The sequence below is a fragment of the Protopterus annectens genome, chromosome 2.part1, assembly GCF_019279795.1.
Source record: "Protopterus annectens isolate FY-2018-M chromosome 2.part1, PAN1.0, whole genome shotgun sequence".
In the NCBI taxonomy this organism is placed as follows: domain Eukaryota; kingdom Metazoa; phylum Chordata; order Ceratodontiformes; family Protopteridae; genus Protopterus; species Protopterus annectens.
In genome coordinates, this window is record NC_056729.1 from 417,500,527 (window position 1) to 417,516,659 (window position 16,133).

Consider the following 16,133-nt stretch of genomic DNA (forward strand, 5'->3'; position numbering starts at 1 on the left):
TAAGGTGAAAGGCTGACCCTTGTTGAGGTGACATGCCTGTGACCACCATAGAAACTCCTGTTGAAGGTAGGGAATGACGGGTATCATTGTTTCCAAGCTGTGGCTGTGTTGAGTCCATACGCTTTTCAGGTACCATTGTAATTTCCTCATATGCAGTTTTGCAAATGGTATTAGTAGTATGCAAGATACCATGAAGCCCAAGGCCTGCAGAATTTTTCTTGCAGGAAGTTGGGTCTTTGTTGCCATTATTTTGAAGTATTAAGTTAGTTGTAGTAGTTTGTCTGGCATCAGATAAGCCATCTGGGCCTGTTGTATTCAAGCTGGCACCCAGGAAGGTCATATTTTGTGAGGGCACTAGTTTTGATTTCTTTTTGTTTACTGTGTACCCTAGGCAACTTAGAAGGTGTTTTACAAAAGCCAGATGTTGTAAGAGAATGTCCTTGCTTTCTGCTTGGATGAGGCAGTCATCCAGGTATGGGTATATTTGAATTCCTCTTTGTCTGCAGTATGCAATTACTGGTGCCAGGCATTTTGTGAAGACCCTGGGCGCAGTAGATAAGCCAAAGGGCAGTGCAGAGAATTGGTAATGGGTTGAACCTGCAATGAAACAGAGGTATCTTCTGCAATTTTGTCTGATAGGGACATGCAGGTATGCCTCCTTGAGGTCCAACATTACTAGCCAAGCTTTCTTGCCCAACATGGGAAGAAGCTGCTGTAGTGTTAGCATCTTGAATTTGGGTAATTGCAAGAAGGTGTTTAGAATAGAAAGGTCCAGAATGGGTTTCCAAGCATTGTCCTTTCTGGGGACTAGAAAGAGCCTTGAGTAAAATCCTTGGCTTTGCTCCTGTGTAGGTACCAGTTGAATGGCTCTCATGTCCATGAGAGCTGTAATTTGTTTTTGTGCCTCTGCCCATTGATTTTGTGGCAGGTTTGGCATTCCTTTTTTCATTGGCAAGGTGTGGAAATGGAATCTGTATCCTTGTGAGATAATGTCTAGGACCCATTTGTCCTTTGTGATGATGCGCCAGTTGTCTGCAAAAAGTGCTAATTTTCCTCCCAAAGGAGCTGCCAAGAGAACTTTGCTTGGCAGTTTTAGGTTTAAGTCATTGTGTTTGTTTTCTAGTAGTTTGGGACCTGTCTTCTCCTCCCTTCTGTGTTGCAGAGCCCCATTGACGAGGTTTGTAAGGGATTTGTGCTTGACCTCTGCCCCTTGGGCATCTGTATTTACCCCTCTGTGGTCTGTCAGAAGCTGGAAAGGACCAATTTTTGTTGGCCAATTTCTGCTGAAGCGTGGGGGTTGTACCTGCAAGAAATCTTTGACCGTCTGCATAGATTTTGCCTTATCCTCCATTTTCCTTAAAACCTCTTCTGCTTTAACTCCAAATAAGATCCTGCTGTAAGGGTGCATCTAGTAACTTTGCTTTAACATGATCAGGCAGAGTTTGTTCCTTTACCAAGCATGCCTACGTATAACAGACCCAGTAACAGCTGCTCTACAGGAAGCTTCCAAGGAATTAAATCCACATTGTAAAGTTTGTTTGCCCACCTGTTCAGCTGTATGCAACAGATCCTGCATTTCCTTGAATTCAGACTGCTGTGGGTGTGTGCTCATCTTTTCTTTTATTTGAGACATTAGGAATTGCTGGTATTTCAGCATGTGAAATTGACAATTTAGTGCTCTCATAGGCAGAGTAGCTGAGGTGTAAACCTTCTTCCCCCACCTATCTAGTGCTCTGCAGTCCCTTTCAGAGGGTACAGGATTTTTTGCCATAGAAGCCTTAGCCCCTTTGGGACCCTGGGAGATTGTCTCTGGGTCAGTAACAGGGCTTTTGTAAAGGAATTTGTGTGAGTCAGGCAGTCTATAATATGTCTGGTTTGGCTGGAGCAGGGGGCAGAGAATCCGGATTTAGACTAGATTTTAAGTAAACATCATCCACAATGTCTAAAACTGGAGGAATAGCAAGTGGTCTGTGTTGGGGGAGCAAAAGAAACTCTCGGAGCCTTTTCTTTGAATCGGGAGTAGTCCTGACCTTCCCAGTGGAAATGTTCCCTCATGGTATGTAAGGTTTCCCCACAGGAATAGTCTTCAGGGGGAGAAGCTGAGGGAATGGAATCTTCAGTATCAGAATCTTTATAAGGGGGAAAGGAGTAATCCTGCTCCTCAGAAGAGCCCGAGGAAATAGACACTTGATCAGAGGAGGCTTAATTCTCCTCTTGTCTAGGCCTTTTGTCTGGCGGGGTTGGGAACCCCTGATTAAAGAAATCAAATCTTCAGCCATTTTAAGCATCTGTTTCTTAGGCATGGGGCCTTGAACTGGAGACTGGTGTGCAGTCTTTTTGATTTTAGAGGAGTCTTAAGCTTAGCATAATCTTTTGTGGTGAGTAGTCGGTCTGAAGACACCTTCTGTAACCGAAGGTGTTTCCACAGCACCGGCTTCTCCTTCTACAATGTTGCCGGTAGGGCCTAAAGAAAATGGTTGCGTTGGCCTAGAACTCTCTGCTTGAGAATCCGAAGCGGTCTGGGGTTGCAATTCTGCGGTCGCCAGGGGCTGCGTAGGCACTTCTCTGAAAACCGGAGAACCAGCGACCAGCCCAGCCGAGGCCTCGGTGTCTGGCTTGGATCTAGGCTGCCTGTCTATCTTTGTGTTTTTTAAGTACGCCGGTAGTCGGTTGCTCCGACAGCATAGTGTAATTAAATTTCCTACGGAAGTAGTGTGGTGCGAAATCAAAGCGTCGCTTTATAGTTCGCTTATTGAACCTAGCACAAAACCGACAACCAGTGACGTCGTGGTCTGGGCCTAGGCAAGATGTACAATAAGAATGAAAGTCCTAATGAGGCATTTGCTTCCCACAAGAAATGCAATTGTTAACTTTTTCTGACATTGGACTGAGGCAAGAAAAAGTTCCCCAATGGGGTACTTAGCTTTGAAGACTTTGGACTGAAATTCGATTCGAAAATCTCAGGTGTCGGCCGACCGGCACTTGCGAACTGCTTCTGCTTCGGGCACCGTGCGGCAAGAAAGACTGAAGAAAATGGCGTCGGATGCCTCTTATATACCCCTGGCGCACTGACGTCAGGGAAAAAGTGACAGCAACCGACACCGGACCAAGACTTTGGAATTCAGGCAGACTGCGGGACTGCCTGACGACAGGATAACCCAAGTGTGATGACTGCAGCAGGGTAACACGAACATCGTACGGTTAGTTCTTAAAGACACCTTGTCTTGGTGGAAAGTGATGAAAGGTTCCACTGCCATTAGTGCCTGTAATTCTGAAACTCTTCGTGCTGATGTTATTGCCAGGAGCAGAGCAGTTTTCCAAGAGATGTATTTTAAATCTACTGTGTTAGCTGGCTCAAAAGGAGGTAAAGTAAATTTTTCCAACACAAAGTAGAGGTCCCAAGTTGGAGTAGGTGCTCTACGGGGCGGTCTTATGTTTTTAGCCCCTCTGAGGTACTGTTTTAGCAAAGGATTAGAGAAAATTGGTGGATCCGTGCTGTAATGAGCAGAGATGGCAGAGGCGTGGATCTTGATGGATGAAAAGGAGAGGCTCTTGTCCAGCATCTCAGTTAAATATTGTAGTATCTGAGGAATATTTGGGACAAGAGGGTCAAGGCTGTGAGCCTGGTTCCAGGCACAGAATCTCTTCCATTTATCCAAATAGGCTTTCCTGGTACTAGGCCTTCTGGTCTCCAGAATGACATCCATAACAGCTTTGGAGAGAGGCATTGCTTGCTTGACTAAAGAATCTTCCATGCAGCTAGGTTTAAAGTCTTTAGCTGGCTATGAATTATCTGATTGTTATGCTGAGACAGCAGATGTGGGATTTGAGGCAAAATCCAGGGTGGTCCTTGTGCTAAGTTCTTTAAGATTGGGTACCAGTGCTGGCGTGACCAGTCTGGTGCAATCAGGATCATCTTTGGCTCTTCTTACCTGGCTTTTTATGAGTACCTTTGGAAGGAGAGGTAGTGGTGGGAAAGCATATACTTGTAGGTTGCTCCAGCTGAATGAAAGGGCATCCACTTTCCATGCTTGTGGATGGTAAGTCCTTGTGCAGAATTTCTGTAGCTGGCAGTTCATTGGGGATGCAAATAGATCTATGTCTGGGCTCCACCATTTCTGTTATCATTCTGAATATTTGTGGATTCAATTCCCATTCGTGGGGATCCTTGATGTTTCTGCTTAATTCCTCTGCCAGTGTGTTTTTCTCTCCTGGCAGGAATTGTGCTTGCAGATGAACTTGATAGCTTATAGCTGTGTTCTACAAGGTCATGGCTTGTCTGCAGAGGGGATAAGAGTGAGTGCCCCCTTGCTTATGTACCACATAACTGTGGTGTTATCCGTCTTTAGTAGTAGTTGTCCTGGATGCAGCAGGTCCTTGAAGGCTGTAAGGGCATTTTGTACAGCTAGCATCTCTTTTTGATTGATGTGAAGATGTCTTTGTTCTGCGGGCCACTTGCCCTGAATATATTTTCCTGCCATTTGTGCTCCCCAGGCGTAATCCGATGCATCTGTTTTCAGTGCATGCCTGGCTGTGGGTTGAGTAAAAGGCTGTCCCTTGTTGAGGTGACAAGCTTGAGCCCACCATCGAAACTCCTGTTGAAGGCAAGGAATTAGTGGTATAACTGTTTCCAAACCTTGACAGTGTTGTGACCAGACACTCTTTAGGTACCACTGTAGTTTCCTCATATGCAGTCTGGCATATGGAATTAGTAGAATGCAAGATGCCATGTAACCCAAAGCCTGCAGAATTTTTCTTGCAGGGAGTTGGGTTTCTTGTTGCCATCAACTGAAAATATTGAGTCAGTAGTCCTTGCTTGTCTGGCGTGAGATAATCCATCTAGGCCGTTGTATTCAAGCTGGCTCCCAGGAATATTATCTCTTGTGAGGGCACTAGTTTTGATTTCTTTTCGTTTACTGTGTACCCTAGGCAACTTAACTTTTTTACAAACGCCAGATGCTTTAGAAGAATGTCCTTGCTTTCTGCTTGAATCAGTTGTCCAGGTACAGATAAATTTGAATTCCTTTCTGTCTGCAAAATGCAATTACTGGTGCCAGGCACTTTGGGAAGACCCTGGGTGCAGTAGATAAGCCAAAGGGCGGTGCAGAGAATTGATAATGCATTGAACCAGCTATGAATCTGAGGTATCTTCTGCAGTTTTGTCTGATAGGGCAATGCAGGTATGCCTCCTTGAGGTCCAATGTTATAAGCCAAGCTTTCTTGCCCAGCATGGGAAGAAGCTGCTGCAGTGTCAACATTTTGAATTTCGGAACTTCTAGGTAAGTGTTTAGAGAAGAAGGATCCAGAATGGGCCTCCAGGTCTTGTCCTTTCTGGGAACCAGAAAGAGTCTTGAGTAAAATCCTTGTCCTTGCTCCTGTGGTGGTACCTTTTGAATAGCTCTCATGTCCGTGAGTGCTGTTATTTGTTTTTGAGCCAATTGATTTGGTGGCAGATTTGGCATTCCTTTTAACCTTGGCAGAGTGTGAAAGTAGAACCTGTAACCTTGAGATACAATGCTGAGAACCCATTTCTCTTTGGTGATCATATGCCAATTGTGATAGAAAAGTGCCAGTTTTCCTCCCAAGGGGGCTGCCAAGAGAGAGCTGTTTGGCAGCTGTAGTGGGAAGTCATTGGGGCTGTTTTTTATATGGTTGGGGCCTGTCTTCCCCTTCCTTCTGCCCTGATGCACCCCATTGTCGAGGCCTGTAAGGTCCTTGTGGATGACCTCTACCTCTTGGATGTCTGTATCTGCCCCTTTGAGGTCTGTCTGTAGCTGAAAAGGACCAATTCTTTGTTGGCCAATTTCTGCTAAATCAAGGAGGCTGAACCTGTAAGAAATCCTTCACCGTTTGCATAGATTTTGCCTTATCCTCCATTTTCTTTAATACCTCTTCTGCCTTAACTCCAAATAGCACATCCTGCTGCAAAGGTGCATCCAATAGTTTTTCTTTAACATGATCTGGTAACGTATGCTCTTTTAACCAAGCATGTCTTCTAATGATAGACCCTGTAACTGCTGCTCTATAGGAGGCCTCTAAAGAATCAAAACCACATTGCAAAGTATGTTTTCCCACTTGTTCAGCTGCATGCAATAAATCCTGCATTTCCTTGAAATTAGGAGGATCTGAATCTGGAAGCATTTTTTGTTTCAACTGAGACATCAAACATTAGCATGTGAAACTGGCAATTTAAGGCCCTCATTGCTAAAGTTGCAGACATATATACTTTCTTCCCCCATCTGTTTAATGCTCTGGAATCTTTGTCAGAGGGAACTGGATTTTTTGCTGATGAGGCCTTAACCCCTTTGGGTCCCTGAGAAATAGTTTCAGGGTCAGCAACAGGGCTTTTATAAAGAAATTTGTGAGAGTCAGGGACTCTGTAGCATCTGTCAGGCTTAACTGGGGCTGGAGGTAAAGAATCAGGATTTACGTTGGATTCAGTATACACATCATCCACAATATCTAACACTGGAGGAATAGCAAGGGGTCTGTGTTGAGGTAATAAAAGGAAGTCTCTGAGCCTTTTCTTGGATTCTGAGAAATCCTGGCCTCCCCAACAGAAATGCTCCCTCATGGTATGTAAGGTTTCCCAGGTTTCCCCAAAGGAGTAGTCCTCAGGTGGAGAGGCTGATGGAATAGATTCGTCAGCATCAGAATCCTCATAAGGGGGTAAGGAATATCCTAGGTCAGAGGATGAATCTGAAGAGATGGACACCTGGTCGGATGAGTCATAGTCTGTAAGTCCAGAAATTGGCCTTATATCAGGAAGGGGATGGGACCCCCTGATCAGAGTGGTTAGGTCTTCGGCCATTTTGAGCATTTGTTTCTTAGGCATGGAGGCCTGTCCTGGAGAATGCTGTATTTGTTTCTTTGCTTTTAAAGGAAGTTTAGACTTAGCAGAAGGTTTAATGCTTAACTGAGTAGGTCTGAAACCCTCTGAAGCTGCGGGTTGTTCCGCTACTCCGGATCCCTCTGAAGGGTTAGTTTCGGTAGGCTGAAAATCTTGTGCGTCTGATGGCCCAGCTGACTCCACGTGGGAGTCAGAGGCGGCCTGTGGTTCTACAGAAGCGGTCGTCAGGGGCTGCAAAGGTGCCTCGCTGAAAACCGGAGAACCAGCGACTGGCCTAGAAGAGGCTTCGTCAGTTTTGGGCCTCGGATGCCTATCCTTGTCTTTGCGGTTTTTATGTATTCTGGTCGTCGGAAGTTCCGGCGGCATGGTGTAATTGAATTTTCTGCCAAAATAATGCCGGGTAAAATCAAACAGACGTTTAATAGTGCACTTGTTAAACCTAGCACAAAATCGACAACCAGTGACGTCGTGGTCTGGGCCTAGACATGGGATACAATAAGAATGAAAATCCTTATGAGGTATTTGCTTCCCACAAGAAATACAGTTATTAACTTTTACTGACATCGGTCTGAGGCAAGAAAAAGTTTCCCCAACAGGGTACTTAGCTTTGTAGAAGACTTTGGCTTCTGGATTCGGGATGAAAATCTCAGGAGTGGGCCGATCGGCACTTGCGAACTGCTTTTGCTTCGGGCACCGCGCGGCAAGAAAGACTATAGAAAATGGCGTCGGCTGCATCTTATATACCCCTGTCGCACTGACGTCAGGGATGAGGCGACAGCAACCGACGCCGGACCAAGACTTTGGAACTCAGGCCGACTGGGGAACCGCCTGACGGCAGGATAAAGTACAGTTTTGTACCTACCATAAATGTAGATGTTAGAGTGCTAATACAGCTGCAGTCATAACAGATGAGTTCTCCTGCCGTCAGGCGGGTCCTCGGTCGGCCGAATTCCAAAGTCTAGGTCCGGCGTCGGTTGTCGTCGCTTTCCTGACATCAGTGCGACAGGGGTATATAAGACACAGCCGACACCATTTTCTTCAGTCTTTCTTGCCCCAGATGTCAGGTGCCCCCAGAAGGAAGGCAATATATATATATATATGGTTCCCATTCAGAAGCCTGAAACATCATAAGCCTGAAAATCAAAATCCTGAAACCAAAAGCCTGAAAATTCAGAATCCTGAAAACTCAAAATCCTGAAAGCCCAAAATCCTGAAAGCCCAAAATCCTCTAAGACCAAAATCCTGAAAGACCAAAATCCTGAAAGACCAAAATCCTGAAAACACAAATAATGCTAATATGTCACAATAAAGACACTAATATCTACCAACTGACCCTGACCCTAACCCTAAGGTCCGTCACTATCACACACTCACCTAACCCGCGCCCTAACCCTAACTCACTTAAACCGCCCCTAACCCCAATATTTGTCACTATTGCATACATGCCTAACCTGCGCCCTAACCCTAACTCACTTAAACCGCCCCTAACCCTAAAATAAAACCAACCGCACACTTACCTGACCCCAACGCATGACCTAACACCACAGGGCTAACAATAGCAAAGCCACAATGACATCAGTATGTCTATTTTGTGTTTTCAGGATTTTGAGTTTCAGGATTTTGGGCTTTCAGGATTTTGAGTTTTCAGGATTCTGAATTTTTAGGCTTTTGGTTTCAGGATTTTGATTTTCAGGCTTATGATGTTTCAGGCTTCTGAATGGGAACCATATATATATATATATATATATATATATATATATATATATATATATATATATAAAATATATAATCATGCATTGCAATATAATCAAAAAACAGTAGTTGCAAGCAAATACACCATAGAAGGATAACCCAATCAAGTTGTAAGATGAGGAGTTAGCCACTAGGTCTGTACCCAGAGGGGAAGGAGGGAGGGAAACCTGGACTGCAGCTGTATTAGCACTCGAACATCTACATTTATGGTAGGTACAAAACTGTACTATGTTCATCGTGCATACAGCTGCAGTCATAACAGATGGGTAGAATCCCAAAGCTACGCACAGGGTGGTAGGCACTAGGTGGAACTGGGAGGAGCCAGAATGCCCTGCAACACAGCAGTGGCAAAGCCTGCTCTAGTTTTGGAGTATAAGGGTAGGTGGTAGTGTTTAGTGAAGGTATGCACAGAACTCCAAGTGGCTGCCTCCAAAATATCTTTGGTAGGGACTCCTCTGAAGAAGGCTGCAGAGGTAGCTGTGGCCCTTGTGGAGTGGGGTCTGATGCCTGCAGGTACAGATTTACCATGAAAGGAGTAACAAAACCGTAGGCAGTGGCCTATCCATTTTGAAATTGTCTGTTTGGAAATTGGCTTCCCTTGAGCTCCTACAGCATAGGACACAAAGAGCTGTTCTGATTTCCTGAAAGGCTTTGTTCTGTCCAAATAGTAACGTAGCTGTCTATGGATGTCTAAGGAATGTAGCAGCCTTTCCCCTTTGTTTTGAGGATTGGGGTAAATGGTAGGTAAGTGTATGGCCTGATTTAAAGCTACCCTGGATACTACCTTAGGCATAAATGACGGGTTGGTTCATAGGGAAACCCTGTCCTGATGGAAGATGAGAAAGGGCTGCACAGCCATGAGGGCTTGTAGTTCCGAAACCCTACGAGCTGAGGTAATGGCCAGAAGGAAAGCTGTTTTCCAGGACAAATATTGCAAATCTGTTGAGGCAGCTGGTTCAAAGGGAGGCAATGTTAATTTTTCTAGAATGTAATTAAGATCCCAGGCTGGTATTGGTTGTTTCCTTGGAAGTCTTATATTCTTAGCCCCTCTGAGGAACTGTCTTAAGAGTGGGTGGGAAAATAAGAGTGGATCAGTGTTGTATTCTGCAGAAATGGCTGAGGCATGGATTTTGGAGGAGGAAAATGAAAGTCCACTGTTCAACAGCTCAGCTAGATACTGTAATATCTCAGGTAAATTCAGTTTTCTAGGATCCTGGCCTTTTTTCTTATTCCAAGCGCAAAACCGTTTCCATTTTGCGGAGTAAGCCTTTCTAGTAGATGGCCTTCTGGCCTCCAAAATGACATCCTGCACCTTCTTGGAGAGTAGGGTCTGTTGTGGTGTTAAGGAATTTTCCATGCAGCCAGATTGAGTGTTTTCAGCTGACTGTGAAGAGTTTTGTAGCTGTGCTGAGTCAGTAGAAGAGGCATTAGAGGTAGGGTCCAGGGAGGAGAATGTGTTAGGCTCCTCAGGAGTGGGTACCAGTGTTGTCTTGGCCAGTCTGGAGCGATCAGTATCATCTTCGGTCTGTCTGCTCTTGCTTTCAAGAGCACCTTGGGCAGAAAAGGCAAAGGTGGGAAGGCGTAAACTGTCCGTGCTGCCCAACTGAAAGAAAGGGCGTCCACTCTCCAGGCCTTTGGATGGAATGTCCTTGAGCAGAATTTTGTCAACTGATGATTCCTGTGGGAGGCAAAGAGATCTATGTCTGGCCTTCCCCACGCTTGGATTATCTTTGTAAACACTTGAGGATGCAACTTCCATTCGTGCGGGTCTATCATATTTCTGCTTAGATTGTCTGCCAGCGTGTTTTCCAAACCTGGCAGGTACTGTGCTTGAAGTTCGATTTGCCATTTCAGAGCCAAGTTCCAAAGTGACATGGCCAGCCTGCACAGGGGGTATGAATGTGTTCCTCCTTGTTTGTTTATGTACCACATTACTGTGGTGTTGTCTGTTCTTATCAATAATTGCCCTGGATGCAGGAGGTCCTTGAAAGCTGTAATTGCATTTATCACTGCTAGCATTTCCTTTTGATTGATGTGAAGGTGCTTTTCCTTTTGGGACCATTTGCCCTGAATGCACCTGTCTGTGCGCCCCCCAGGCGTAGTCTGAGGCATCTGTTGTGATGACTTGATTTGCTTGAGGCTTGCAGAATGGTAGACCTGTGTTTGTTTGGCATGCTTGGGCCCACCATAGAAATTCCCTTTGCAAACATGGGATTAGTGGTATTATTGTTTCCAAACTGTGGCTGTGTTGAGACCATAGGTTTTTTAGGTACCATTTAAGTTTCCTCGTATGCAACTTTGCACATGGGATTAGAAGAATGCAAGATGCCATGAAGCCCAGAGCCTGCAGGATTTTCCTTGCAGTTAGCTAGTATTTGCTAGTATTTGCTAGTATTTTGAAGTACTGAGTTAGTTGCCCCTGTTTTTCTGGCGTAAGATAGGCCATCTGGGTGTTTGTGTCCAAGATGGCACCCAGGAAAATTATTTTCTGAGATGGTGTTCGCCTGGATTTCTCTTTGTTGACTGTGTATCCCAGAGAATTCAATAACCGTGTTACATATGCCAGATGTTCCAGAAGTTTGTGTTTGCTGTCTGCTTGGATCAGGCAATCGTCCAAATAAGGGTAAATTTGTATCCCTTGAAGTCTGCAGTAGGCAATTACTGATGCCAGGCATTTCGTGAATACTCTGGGCGCAGTAAATAAGCCAAAGGGCAATGCAGAGAATTGATAGTGGATTGAACCTGCAAGAAATCTGAGGTATCTTCTGCAGTTTTGTCTGATTGGGACATGCAGGTATGCCTGCTTGAGGTCCAATGTTACCAGCCAAGACTGCTTGCCCAGCATGGGAAGAAGCTGCTGTAAGGTGAGCATCTTGAATTTTGGTACGAGTAGAAATGTGTTTAGGATGGATAAGTCCAAAATGGGTCTCCAATCGGTTCCCTTCCTTGGTACCAGGAATAGTCTGGAATAAAAACCTTGACCTTGTTCGTGAATAGGTACCTCTTGAATAGCTTTCATGTCCATGAGCTTTGAAATTTGTATTTGAGCCTCTGCCTTTTGATTGTGTGGCAGGTCCGGCATGCCTCTCATTTTTGGAAGAGTGTGAAAATGAAATCTGTAGCCTCTGTTTATAATGTCCAGGATCCATTTGTCTGTTGTGATAATATGCCAATTTTTTGAAAATAATGCCAGCTTTCCTCCCAAGGGTGCTGCCAGCTGAGACTTGCTTGGCATGCAAAGGGGAAAGTCATTGGGTTTGTTTCCTGTATTGTTGTGCACTGTCTTCGCCACCTCTTGGTGCTGGAGTTTGCCATTGTCTGCTTCTATATGATCCTTGAGATTGTCCTCTGCCCCTTGTGTGCCTGTATCTACCTCTTTGGGGCTTGTCCGTGGCTGGAAAGGACCAGTTTTTTGAAGGGCAATTTCTGCTAAAACGTGGTGGATTACCTGTAGAAAAGCTTTGACAGTTTGCATAGATTTAGCTTTTTCTTCCATTTTCCGTAGTATCTCCTCAGCATTAGTACCAAATAATACATCCTTTTGTAAAGGAGCATCTAGTAGTTTAGCTTTAACATGATCAGGCAAGGTTTGTTCCCTAAGCCAGGCATGTCTACGAATGACTGATCCTGTAACAGCAGCTCTACTTGAGGCCTCTAGAGCATCACAGCCACATTGTAAGGTGTGTTTACCAACTTGTTCTGCACTATGCATCATATCCTGCAACTCCTTCAAATCTGGTTGTTCAGGTTCTGACATTTTATTCCTTAATTGTGATAACAGAAACTGCTGATATTTAAGCATATGGAACTGACCATTTAAGGCCCTCATGGCTAGGGTGGCCGAGGTATATACCTTTTTTCCCCACCTTTCTAAGGATCTAGACTCTCTTTCGGAAGGTAATGGATTCTTAGCAGTAGAGGCCTTCATTCCCTTGGGGCCTTGAGAAATGGTTTCAGGGTCAGCATTATGGCTTTTGTAAAGAAAATGGTGTGAGTTAGGAACTCTGTAGTACCTATCAGGCTTTGACTGGGCAGGAGGCAGGGAATCTGGATTAAGGCAAGCCCGAACATCATGAAGTATGTCCAAGACAGGAGGTATCGCCAGAGGTCTGTGCTGAGGTAGCAAAAGAAATTCCCTAAGTCTTTTCTTGGAATCTGAAAAATCTTGGCCTTCCCAATGGAAGTGTTCCCTCAAGGTATGCAAGGTTTCCCCGAAAGAAAAATCCTCTGGGGGAGATGCAGAAGGAATGGACTGCTCTGCATCAGAATCTTCAAAAGGGGAGTATGAGTGTTCCTCTTCATCAGAATGTTCTGAAATAATGGAGCCCTGGTCAGAAGAGGGAGAATCTTCCTCCACTCTGGGTCTCTTGTCCGGAGGGGGTTGGGAACCCCTGATAAGAGTAATTAAATCCTCAGCCATTTTGAGCATCTGCTTTTTAGGCATGGGACCTGGAGATGGGCCCTGTGCAACAGGCCTCTTGGGATGCATGGCTGATTTGGACTTAGTAAAGGCCTTTATGGAAAAGGAAGATAAGGGTCTGAAGACACCATGGGTGGAAGTGGACCTGTCCACATTAAGAGGCTCAACACTCACAGTGGCTTCGGTAGCTGTAGTCAGGGTATAGGCCGAGGTACCTGCGGTCTCGGTTACAGAAGACACTGTCAGAGAAGTGTCGTCGGTAGTCAGGGGCTGCATAGGCGCCTCGCTGAGAACCGGACCACATGTAGCCGGTTTTGGCGTGGTGTCAGTGGAGACCATGGACCTCGCGTGTCGGTCTTTGTCCTTGCGTTTTTTGGACAAAACGGTAGTCGAGTCTCCGACGACATTTTATAATCAAAAGCTTTACCAAAAAAGTGCTGGGCGAACTCCGCCCGACGCTTAATAGTGCGTTTATTGAAAGTAGCACAAAAGCGACAGCCCGAGACGTCGTGGTCTGGGCCTAAACAAAGTATACAGAGAGAATGGAAATCCTTATGCGGTATTTGCTTCCCACAAGAAATACAATTGTTAACTTTGTCTGACATCGGTCTGAGGCAAGAAAAGTTTCCCCAACGGGGTACTTAGCTTTAAAGAAGACTTCGGTTTCTAAATTTTCGTAATTTCAGGAGCTAGCCGACCGGCACTTGCGAACTGCTTCTGCTTCGGGCACCGCGCGGCAAAAAAGACTGAAGAAAATGGCGTCGGCTGCGTCTTATATACCCCTGTCGCACTGACGTCAGGAAAGAAAGCGACGACAACCGACGCCGGACCAAAACTTTGGAATTTGGCCGACCGAGGACCCGCCTGACGGCAGGAGAACCCATCTGTTATGACTGCAGCTGTATGCACGATGAACATCCCAAGTGTAATGACTGCAGCAGTGTAACACGATGAACATCTACTGACCTGTTTGTGATTTTGCTCCTGTATATTTCTCCACTTCTGTGTGCCTCATGGTTTGTGAGCTGCTTGAACTACAGATCCCATTCTGACACCATGTTGCATGTCTTGTATATTCTTCTATATTCGAATGAGACAGTGAGGCTGGGTTTACGGTACATAAACACATCAGGAGTTGCAAATGGAATATGTATTTTGAACTACAAAAGCTAACTGACTTGTTACTTCAGACACACTGGCATGTGTATCTCCATTCATGCCTGCACTCACACTTGCGGACTATACAAAATGGCACGGATCTTGTACTTGCTCAGTTACTTATCTGCACATGCTACCTAGCTACAGTGGCTGACTAGGTTCAAGATAAACACTGATCTACAGTAGTAACATGAAATTGTTTCACTGCATCATGAATGAAATGAAAACTGCGTGGGCTGCTTTTTTAAACAGGCCATAAGTCAGACTGGAATCTTGGGTAGAGACAAAATTCACTTTCACTGTAGGAACTTATAAAAGCAGTGGAAATCAGGCTAGCAGGCCAGCTATCAGCCTGCTTACTACCCTCATATGGAAAACCGATACGCAGCAGTGATCCTCTCAAATATTTATGGTAATCAGATCATCATATTTACTCAAAGCAAGTCTTTAGTTGCACTTGTTTATTTGATGTCCTATTAAGGAACTTAAAATATATAACACATGTTAAAATTGTGCATTTTCCTACAAATTGTTCTTACCCTGCTGAATAACAATTGAGTCCAAACGGAGTTTCATCTCTGCACGTTCAACTATTCTTTCTTCTACTGTGTTATCGGTAATAAATCTAAACACCCTAACAGTTTTTGTCTGGCCAATTCTGTGAGCTCGATCCTAAGAAACAAATGGAAGAAATGGAAAACCATGATTTTTGCGACATCAACCAGAAGACATCAAGGTACAACTTGTACAACATTTGGCAATAACGCATTAAGTACCTAAATAAAAATGTTGTTTCTTTTTTCTACAGAATTTATATTATAAAATAATTTAAGCGATTTGCCTCATTATTTCCTCAAAATGGACATCTACAACATTGCACCTTCCGCAGTAAAACAGGGCCTCTGACAATGGATTGCTAGTTCTCCCTATACATAGTTATTACTTCTTACACAATACATTATCGGATACATATTCTGGCTGTTATGGCAGCTGTCCTGAATAAGCCACTACTCCTGGTGGTACAGCTAGCAGTAAGCCACTCAGTGTTGCACTGTTTACTAAATTATTCTATTGAGCTGATGCGTACACAATTCTACCTGTATATTTGTTGCCCAGACCCAACAGCATCTGCAAAACAGCTCCATTTGTCACAAAATTCAGGTTATTAGTGACCGTAAATACATTTCCCTGGCTTGAGTGGAAGAAACTAAAATCCATTCCCGCAACCTGCCCTAAGTTATATGATACAAAGCAACCATCCATTGCATGCACTGTGTACAGGAATGGTTCCTTTCAAATTTAAGATGTGAAGGTCCCTATTTGTTTTTCAATCTGCATATGTTTAAGCAAACAGTGATGCTATTTCTGCAAACTGTCCATCTAGTAACTTGGAATATCTCCCAGAATATCTCAAGTATTGGAAGTACCACATTGGGCCTTTGTAAAATATTAGTCCTGTAAACAAAAACACCAAGACTGCAAGTGCAAAGATGAAGTACCCAGTGTTTACTCAGACCAACACCTGCTGTATTTTTTTTCTCTAAACAGTATTTTAACTTTATTGCCTTACCCCCCCACACTATCTCCTTTTTATAGCACACCACAGGATAAACAGCAGTGCCTGCATGCACTGCTCATACAACGCTGCTTCCTTGTGCCCTTCTTTTACGCACTCCCAAGTACAAATGCTACTGTTCATATTTTTAGACTGCCGAGTCAGTGCAGAGTATATAGAATTAAATAGTTATGTTCATCCACTCCCAAGTGAATATGAATATAATCTTTTACTTTATTTTACAGTCCAGTAACTGTGTGTGTGTATACGGTCACATTTCTGACTAGTATTCCCTCAAGTCAATATCAAACTGTATACATCCCTATATACATCACACATTAGCCTTACTGTCACATAACTGAGAACCAGTGTTAGTTTATTACATTAAGTTTAGGAAC

At 44.3% G+C, this 16,133-nt stretch overlaps 1 protein-coding gene across 1 annotated transcript in view; it reads right to left on the reverse strand.

The window, feature by feature from the left end:
* LOC122794851 (SWI/SNF-related matrix-associated actin-dependent regulator of chromatin subfamily A member 5-like) overlaps positions 1-16,133 on the reverse strand; it is a 1,390,680-nt gene that overhangs the window by 646,405 nt on the left and 728,142 nt on the right. The window contains exon 14 of the mRNA XM_044063455.1: positions 14,720-14,852. Coding sequence (XP_043919390.1) covers positions 14,720-14,852 — 133 coding nt within the window. The remainder of the gene's footprint in view (positions 1-14,719; positions 14,853-16,133) is intronic.